We start from the raw sequence: 10,256 nt of genomic DNA, 5'->3' as shown, positions 1-10,256 counted from the left end.
TAAAAATATAAATGTACTAAATAAAAATAACAAGTCACAACAAATAGGAGCATGTTAATAAATATCATAAATAAAAAATAAAAAAATCTCTGCAAAAGCAACGATATGAAAAAATATAATCTTTTAGAAAAATTGCGAAAACGTGCTTGCAAATTTTCAACTTCAAAAATGTGTGTGCACTCTTAATCGTTTTTGATCAAAAAGCTCCAAGAAAAATAAAATAATTTTTATGCCGCACAATAGAAAGTTTAAACGCTTTCAACTTTCTCAAATATGTTATCACACAATATATATAAATAATATATGTATAATAAAATTTTACTTACGATAACAAACGATAACATGTTTCATTGTTTACGTGTTTTTGGCAGTATTTTGAAGACAATTTCGGTAGTGCGCATTCATCCTCTCTTTTCTAACATAAAACACATACATAAAATACACAAAATATAAAATATAAATTTAGGGGGAGAGGAATAATATTTATTAACTATCTTCTTTATCGGATGTACTATAATGTACTACTATTAAAATATTTAAAAAAGTTTGATACAATTAATTTAACACAAGATCAATAAGGTTAACTATAGAACATTAAAACGCGAATATCTGTATGCAAATATCATTCACAATGATCATATATCTGTTGCACATTGTAATTCTCAAAACGTCAAAACGGTCGAAATGGCAAACTTTGCAATAATTATGATAAAAATAAAATTCGAAATATTATAATAAATATTGTAAATGGTCGAAATGGTGAATAATAATATAAAGTTTTATCGACATAATAAAATACGAAACAAAGAACACGTACTTACATACGATAATCACGCAAGCGCTGTATTTATGATGCAGTTCGACGAGAAATAAAACGATACATGCAAAGAAAATTTTAAATGATACTACAAGCACACAAAAGCGAATCGCTGATACTAAAATTACAATAATAGCGACCGATATGCGATGTTTGATACGTCTAATACTTTATGAGAAACATTTACGTTAACTTTTTATTTTTGTGAGACTCTTTTCAATGCGAATAATCGCGAAAAATACAGAACAATTCAAATGCAATTCTATATTTGTTGTGGCGTCTTTCGCCATGACGTTTCTAATAGCATTTTCGAATGAATGAATGAATTTTGATCGACCCAAAATTGATTAATGATGTAATTGTATCATCTTCGCTAATGAAAGAGTAGTAAAATAGTGTTTAATTGATCCGGGATGATCAAAATTCACTCGAAGACGCTATAATTTTGGTTAGAGATCTATGGCGACATCTGATAACGAATATTGCGACATCTAGTAGCAAGATATTGCTACTAGATTCGCAAAGGTCATGAAATTTTATCGACAGCTTCTCTGGATAAAACAGTACATGATCGTCTCAAATTACATCGTTTTACTCTAGCCTTGTTGCTCCTCGCAACGTTTTACGGTCGCAAAAAAATTTAGCTAATAATGTCGTTAGCACTTGGAATGTGCGAGACACCCGGCTGCAATGCGGTCGCAAGTCTACAGTGTCCAACTTGCTTAAAAATCGGCATCCAGGGTTCATATTTCTGCAGTCAAGTGAGACACGTTACTTGTATTTTAGGTTAAGTTAGGTACTTTGTCCCTCCTATTTATTTCGTCCGTCACATAGTAGTACCTGTAATGCATATTATCAAATGCTAATTAACATAAAATTAACTTTTTTGATTATTTAAGAATTTAGACATTTCAAGCAAGCCAATACTGTCGCTCATTATTAGATATTCTTAAATATGTATGCATTCTCATATACTTATTTGATTGATTAATCATAGTTGATCAAACTTTTTTTTATTATTATTTATATATTTCATAGTTCTGCATCTTCTTAAGCAGAAGAAATTTCTTATAAAATTTACCAATTAATGCAGTATTCTAATCTTTTAGGATTGTTTTAAAGGAAGCTGGAAAACTCATAAAGTTATTCATCAGTTAGCAAGTAAGTATCTTGGATATGTGCTATATTCTTGCTATTAACTTTTATAAATTTTTGTAATTATATACGTAATACATCTGCATATAATTAGAGGGGGAAAATGGAAATAAAATTTCCGATTCTTATAATCCTTGGCCAACCTACAATTATACTGGAAAGTTACGGCCGCACAAAAAGGAACAACGTAGGCAAGTTCCTGAGCGTATCAGTCGACCAGACTATGCCACACATCCAGCTGGAATACCACTTAGTGAACAAGCTGTAAGAGGGTCTGGCCAAATAAAGGTTCTCGATGATGAAGAAATTGAAGGCATGAGAGTCGCTTGCAAGGTGCTATATTTCTTCACTGATGCAGAATTATTAATTCTCTGTATTGTAAATTCATTGTTTTTTTTTATTTTGATCATGAATATATTAAATCTTGATTAATTTGCATAGCTTGGTCGGGAAGTTTTGAATGAAGCTGCAAAGGCATGTGCTGTTGGTGTTACAACGGCTGAAATTGATAGAGTAGTGCATGAAGCTTGCATCGAAAGAGACTGTTATCCATCGCCACTAAATTATTATCAGTTTCCTGCTAGCTGTTGTACTTCTGTCAATGAAGTGATCTGTCACGGTATACCTGATACTCGACCTTTACAAGATGGAGATATTTGTAATGGTACAGTATTTGTAACAAATTAACAAATGTTATTGCGGCTTCGAAGAAAATACATTGTAATTGTTGATTTTTTTTAGTTGACGTTACGGTATACCACAATGATTTTCATGGAGATTTGAACGAGACCTTTTTAGTGGGTAATGTGAAGCCAGAAGTAAAGAAATTAGTAGAAGTGACACACGAATGTTTGTCTAAGGCAATCGACATTGTAAAACCTGGTGAAAAATACAGAGAAATTGGTAATGTTATTCAAAAACATGCACAGGCACATGGTTTTAGCGTGGTTCGCAGCTACTGCGGTCATGGAATCCATCGTCTGTTTCACACTGCGCCGAATGTACCGCATTATGCCAGTAAGTAACTATCTCGCAATCATTTTAATGAATAACAATATTGGTTTTCTGATATCGAATTAAAATAAATAAAATTTATTTTTAGAAAACAAAGCCGTAGGCGTTATGAAACCCGGACACTGCTTCACAATTGAGCCCATGATATCTCAAGGCACGTGGAAGGACGAAACATGGCCTGATAATTGGACTGCTGTTACGTTAGATGGTCAATGGTCAGCGCAATTTGAACATACACTTTTAGTTACAGAGACAGGTTGTGACATTCTCACAAAACGGCTTACAAACAATGGTAAGCCATGGTTCATGGATAAATTGTAGTAATGTTTCTTTCTTAATTTTCTTACAACATCCAAACAAAACGTGTGAATCAATAGAAATCTAATACAAGTTACTTCAATAATCTGTATCTATATTTTACAAAATACAGTCATTTTCTGTTTTTGCAAATGTACAATAAAAAATAAATAGCATAGTCGAGTTATTCTTCCAACTTTAAAAGTGCTTATTATATATACTTACTAGCGTGATAATTCCAAACATCAAAAATTTGAAGTATTATTATGAAGTAAATTTATAGAAAGAAAACATTGCAAATAGACTTTGATAAATCGATATTATTTGTACTCGAGAGAAATAAAGGGTTTTAAAATTAATGTATATTGATAATTACTTATTTAATAAATATGTATATATAATACAATAATTCATGAATATTTAAAATAAAATAAATTAACAATCTACAAGTTAATTAAAATTTTTACTTATTTTTTAAAGTGCCGAAATCACTGACTGTTTGATTCATACTAAGTGTCATATGCACGCTAAAAAGTGGCATAATTCAATTACGATTTGCCCTGCAGACAGTATATTGTATAAATATAACCCGAATTTAATATGAATAAAATACACATATATATAAATTAAGTCTTTATCTCAACGAGGTATAAATACAGTTATAAATATACTTTTTTTTCTCAATATATATAAATATAAAATATAAATAAATTATATTACGATACTGTTATCCTACCGTTTTCTGTCAGTCGATTATTAATGATATATTTTTAATTTTTTATTTTCGTCCGCAGACGACTACCAAATTCGGTATGAGAATTGTTATCGTAAGACGGTTTTTCGTTGGACGAAGTGGCAGATTGCGAATCTCCAATTTCCCCATCTTCATTCTCATATTCGTACTCCATGTCTATGTTATCTCTTTTTATATCACTCTGTTGATCGTCATCACTCATAATGTAATCATCCTCATTAGGTACCGTGATTTGTAGAGGTTTTTCACGATCTTGTATTATATAACTTTGTTTGCTGTACTGCTGCTGACTTGTATGATATGATGTCGGTTGATTATTCTTTTGTTGTTGATCGCTATCGGTTTGTTGTCGATTCACATCGCTGTCACTATTCTTATGATTAGATGGCATTGGATTATCTTTCTGCATATCTTTCTCCTGTTGTTTTCGAAGCTGGCCTATAAGACGACTGTTCACATTACCTGCGGCAGCTAGCGCAGCTAATTTTTCAGCAGCTTCTCTATTAGGAAGCGTCGTGTAAAAGTTGGTCGATATAATATTGTTATCGGGTATCTTGTTGAAATACATAGTCGAATTTTGTATTACTTCTTCATAATCAATATTATTTTCGGATTGCTCGGCTCTATCTTTAAGATATGTAAGTTCTTCATTAACGTGTACGTTATTATTTTCTTTGCGTATGTCTAGCGGAGATACTGGCTCAAGATTATAGTCTGTGACACTTTTGGAGGCATAATTCTGATCGAGTAAAACTTGTTGTTGTTGTTGCTGTTGCTGTTGCTGTTGTTGTTGTTGCTGTTGTTGCATCTGGTCTTGTTCATCATAATTGAAGGAATGCATTTGCGGTTGAGAGAAACTTGTTACCGCATCTCGTTGAAATATTTGGCCAAGTTGTTGCTGAAGCATCTGTTGCTGTTCTAATAATCATAAAAGTTAAATAATATTATTTTTGTTTCTAACGTTTCAAGTTTTATTGTAAAAGAAATATTGCAATTAATAAATTAAAATGTAACAAGTACTTTAATATTGTCCGAAAGTTTAATAATTTATTTTAACATTGTGAGAGGAATTAAACAATCAGCATTATGAAAACACAGATTTCATAATTTTTGTTTGATTACAACTTAAAATTATTGCGAATTTCTCCTAGATCATATATATATTCTCTATGGATTTGACATGTTACCTGACGTATATTGCTCCGGAAATTTATTTAACAGTTCGTAAAGTTGTGTAGCTGATAACGGTGGTCCCGCTGGAGCCGGATGACCTACATGGAGGTCTGCTGGAATTTGCTGCGTTATAGTGTACGGTGTCTGACTGATTGTGGCAGGAAATCCTACATGTAAGGCAGTATGAAGATTCGTTTGTATCGGCACGCTCGATTGCTCAAATTGCATATTTGTCGGCCCTGCATCCATATTTGAGATAACGGGATGATTTGTGAAAAGCTGATTCGATTGCGGAGGATTGTTCATTATAATCGAATATAGCCTCGTTATATCTAAATCTTGAGGCTGAAGTATTGCCGGTGGGACAGTTTGATATTCTTTTAGAGCTACATCATTGCTTTCTGTAACTTCGTATTGATGTTGCAATGGAGTCGAACTTGTTGCTGTTCTTTGCAGCGGTAAGTTGCTGCTCAACGTGTCTAATTCTAAAGTGGTCGTCATAGGATCTGTACACAAATTATAATCACATTTATCGAGGCAAATTATAGTCAAAATCTTGATATCGAGCCAGCTCAAGATGACTCAAATATAATAAAAAAATATTTACTTACTTTGTACAATAGTATGATAATTAAAATTGCTCGAATACGGACGGCGATCTGTAATCTCTTCCGAATTAGTCATCGAATTGTAAGGCTTATCCGCCAAGCTCAAATTTGGTGCCGGAATCGTATGGATGGGTCCTTTGTCATCATCGATATCTCCTCGATGAGTAGGTAAAGCTACTAACTCTGGCCTATATTCCGAACTATATTCCGGTATTTTGTTTATAGAGTAAAATTCCTTGACGGAAACACGTTGCGGCAAAACTGCACGATTACTAAGAGTTGCTCGTATCGGAATTTGATTTTTCCAATTGATTGGCAAAGCATTGTACATCACAGGTCGACGAATTCTAAAATCGAAAATGAAAATATTTCAGTAATATATAATGCGAAGAAAAATATATTATATAAAAATATATTTAAATATCTTCACCTGTAATTAATGTATTTGTAAGGCATTTTTTGATGGGAGGATGGAAGATTACCACTGACAGAAACAGGATTTCCCATAGATATTCTGTGACTAATGGGTCGTGGCTTTTTCAACATTAGCGTAGAAGCATACGAAGAAGATAATGGTCTCCTAATTTTATTCGCCTCGGAGAAACAGATGCACACGGCGAGAAGCCAACAAATCCAACTGGTTATCTACAATTTTATTTATACATCAGATTTTTGTTTTGCTCATCTTAGAAGAAAGGGGAAAGAAAACAAACAAAATTGCTCCAAATTGAGTAAGTGAAGAATAAATGAATGAGACAATATGTCTTTTCTCCTTTTGTTATTTTTTTCTACTTTTTCTCCTTTTTTTTTGTATCTTGCTTTTTTATATAGCTATTATTTTTAATGTAGCTATTATTTTTTTTTCTTGCATAACATGATAGCACAAACAGAAAGGGAATGTATGGAACAGGAAGTTGAAAAGTATGACACGGCGATGGATCTTTACTTTACGGTACTACATATCAACACGTCTATCATATGCATATGTTATTTGGACCATATCATCTAATACTATCCTAGTCACGAACGCATTAAACGCGTACGCATGTACGCGCAAAACTGTAGAGAAAATTGCGACAAATTGTTAGTATGCTAAAAGTGGGACGTTGTGCCACATTGATGTGAGAAAAGCGAGTATAACCAGCTCGAACAGCGAGGTCGAGAGGAAAACACACAAGTGTGGAAATTGTCGTTCGCTTGTACGAATTAAATCATTAGCTAAGGATATGATTTTTATTGATCATTAGCTAAGGATAAAGGACCTGTTGCGTTCTTAACAGAAGCGCTTTGCTTTCCTCTCTAAACTTATTGTTAGCATAAAACTCATTGATTTAATTGAAAGCCGATCGATTGAACAAAACAATTAACAATAAGATATACAAAAAAAAACCTTAAAACTTTGAAAAATTTTTTACACCACAATTATTATTAAAAACTCTCGATTAATATTATTTTACCTAATTAATTTATGAATTTTATATTTTTTAAATGCATAAATAGTATAATCGTCTCGTTGTACCTCACAGAAAAAGTAAATTGTTAGTTTTATATGTGGAAATTTGTGAAATTAATTTCCACCACTGCTCTATTTTCGCGCAGAAACATTTATATTTAGATATCTTAACGAATAAAACTTAAAAATAAATTAATTATTTCTAATTTATATCAATTATAATTCTATTTAAAAAAAAAGAAGTTTATTTACAATATTCAGTAAAATTAATAGTTGCTATTTTTTAATGAGTAGCTCACATGTAACTGATGCAGTATCACACATTTATTCTATTATGGCAATGAGTCTTAAATATATATAATTAATTTTCACAAATTTGAAATAAATTTTGTGTTGTATAATAACATAAGCAATGTATGGTGCAAACATTTTTTCTAATACTTTAAAAAAAATCATGATAGCATAAATACATTATACTTTTAATAAATAATGTTTAAATTTTGTAATGCCTATCTTACCTTCATAATAATTTATGTTCTTATCGACTGCAACATGCAAAACTGCACTATTTTTATTATTAAAAATAATACGATTTCTTATATATTAATTATAAAAGCAAAAATCAATGTTTGAATTTTACACTTATAAATAATCCAACATGGATTGCGCGCGCGCGCGCGGTGATTGTCGACGAAGCACAACGCGTTCTGCACGCAATTAGGTCATTGTCCTTTATTTATACTGTGAACCGGCGAATGTATCATCAAAGACTATAGCCAGCCTCCTACTTCGTCAACCAACGACAGCTGCTTCGAAATTCCAGTAGAATTGGAAAAAAATTAACAGTAATGATAAATAAATCTTAACTTGAAATTATAAGTCTTTGTTTTATATGACGTAATTTTTAACTAATTTAAAAAAAATATCTATAAAGAATTGTTATACATAATAAATTTAATTATTTCGTATACCTATATATGAAATAATTAAATATATATGTATAACAATTCTTTATATATATATGAAATAGTAAAATTTTTATATTAAAAAATATTATTAAACAAACTTTATATATACACATATAATTATATATATATATATATATATATATATATATATATTTATATATAATTGCACATTTTTAAGATTCTATTCAAATTTATACATTTTTGTTTGATTTGACTGAAATTATAGAATGCCTTTGCGATTTGTACCGTTTATATAAAATAAAAGAGAAACATGACAAAAGAACGGATCTTTTGTATAATCATCATGTCCCCACTTACGAATCTACGAATTGATTTAATCGAACGGTCACGCTCTCGCATCGTTTCTCTCCATATCCTCATACCGGACTCGTTCAGGAAAGCACTCGGAATCGCTTATACACTGTGTTATACACAGCTAAGACTATTACACGTGTATGATCCAGTGACCCACTATAATTGCAATGATGCATTACTTCGTAGCTAAAAAATTTATATTTTATAACAAATTATTTTTGTCTGCTTGATATATTACGGGCTGCATTTTACATACATTTCTAAATTTTAACGTATATAGTATTCATGTGGTGAATTATTAACTATTTGTATTTTCATATTCTACTTTCGAATACATATACAGGGTGAGGAAAAAATACTGGGACCCTGAAATATCTAAAAAAATATAAGTTTTATAGAAAACTGTTTCAAATAAAAGTTGTAGGGTTTAAAAAGATCTATTTACTGATCTTATCAATTTGACCTTGAGTGGCGTCGCCAAGATCAGGACAAGATTACCTTGATATTTTTAAATAGAATCCCCTATTTTTTATTGCATATTCTTATAGTCGATTTCGAAAGCTTTCCAAAACACTATAATGAAGTTATTTTTCATTAAGAACTTTTCGAGTTATGAGGTTTGAAAGTTACGGTAAAATAAGAGAGAAGAGAATGCGGCATTGAGACAACGTGCTTCTTCCTTTCTCACTCTACTGTAACTTTCAATCCTCATAACTCGAAAAGTTCTTAGTATATAAGTATATATAGTATATATACTTATATACTACACGGAACAAAAACCTCTAATGGATATCCACTAGATGTCCATCATGGAGATTCGAAACCTCTGTTAGATGTCCATGTAATCTCCTATAGATGCTACTAGACATCCACAGTTCCGCATTACATACATACCTCCATTCGACATCCATTAGATATATTCATAGATATCATATGGAACAATAGATGTTCCATAGATATTTTATAGAGCTTTGATGGATTGTAGTTTCAATTCGTCATTAATAAAATTATTTGGAAGTAAAGTCACAAATGTGATTGCGAGATAGTCTTGTTTATGTAAGTGTAACAGAATGTCACCATGTTCTCGACTGTAATAGCGTTTTCGATTATACAGGATTTGAACGACCCAAGATTGGTTAATGACGTCATTGCAACCTCTCCACCAATAAAAGACTTGCATTTATAGTAAAATAGTGATTGATCAACCCTAGATCGTTCAAACCCCGTTTATTCGAAAACGCTATAAGACAGTCGAGAACTGTGAGACAGTCGAGAACATGGTGACATTCTGTTAATACCTACATAAACAAGACTATCTCGCAATCACATTTGTGACTTGACTTTCAAATAATTTTATTAATGACGAATTGAAACCACAATCTTTCTACTAAACAGATTTGTAACGTTAGCACTGAAGATGGCTGAATGATCAGCCGAAACGTTTGACATCGACGCAGTGATGCGCTGTCGTGGGATTTTTTCCCGTACGGAACATCCGTGCGCATGCGTAAGCTGACGTCACAGCTAGACGTCGGCTGCTACCAAGATCTATAGAGAGAAGGTTACCTCATGCGCAAAGAGGGACGAGCGGCAAGAGGGGCACATGCTGAGCGGGGCGAGCGGCAAGAGGGGCAAATGCTGAGCGGGGCGAGCGGCAAGAGTGGCAATGATGATCTCATCGTCAAACAGTAGCTGTCTCTCT

At 32.1% G+C, this 10,256-nt stretch overlaps 2 protein-coding genes across 3 annotated transcripts; one reads left to right on the top strand and one right to left on the bottom strand.

Annotated features, from left to right (window-relative positions):
- Positions 1-1,369: 1,369 nt before the first annotated feature.
- Positions 1,370-3,642, top strand: LOC105675956 (methionine aminopeptidase 1). Its single transcript, XM_012373473.2, has 6 exons — positions 1,370-1,578; positions 1,927-1,978; positions 2,067-2,305; positions 2,414-2,636; positions 2,714-2,989; positions 3,075-3,642. The coding sequence occupies exons 1-6, from the start codon at positions 1,468-1,470 to the stop codon at positions 3,305-3,307; spliced, it is 1,134 nt and encodes a 377-aa protein (XP_012228896.1). The 5' UTR covers positions 1,370-1,467; the 3' UTR covers positions 3,308-3,642.
- Positions 3,643-4,050: 408 nt separating this feature from the next.
- LOC105675955 (myb-like protein AA) lies at positions 4,051-10,008 on the bottom strand. 2 transcript variants are annotated; one of them, XM_012373472.2, is made up of 5 exons: positions 9,449-10,008; positions 6,249-6,463; positions 5,822-6,165; positions 5,225-5,716; positions 4,051-4,955 (listed from the first exon to the last, which is right to left on the bottom strand). In XM_012373472.2, exons 1-5 carry the CDS (start codon positions 9,506-9,508, stop codon positions 4,054-4,056), a joined length of 2,013 nt encoding a protein of 670 aa, XP_012228895.1. In that variant the 5' UTR covers positions 9,509-10,008; the 3' UTR covers positions 4,051-4,053. The 2 variants fall into 2 exon arrangements, with proteins under 2 accessions (XP_012228895.1, XP_067208257.1); XM_067352156.1 differs by lacking the exon at positions 9,449-10,008 and adding an exon at positions 7,790-8,176.
- Between the last annotated feature and the right edge of the window lie 248 nt (positions 10,009-10,256).

This window comes from Linepithema humile, chromosome 3, assembly GCF_040581485.1.
Source record: "Linepithema humile isolate Giens D197 chromosome 3, Lhum_UNIL_v1.0, whole genome shotgun sequence".
NCBI lineage: Eukaryota > Metazoa > Arthropoda > Insecta > Hymenoptera > Formicidae > Linepithema > Linepithema humile.
The sequence above is the reverse complement of the archived record's forward strand: the minus strand, read 5'-3'. Positions and strand labels throughout refer to the sequence as shown.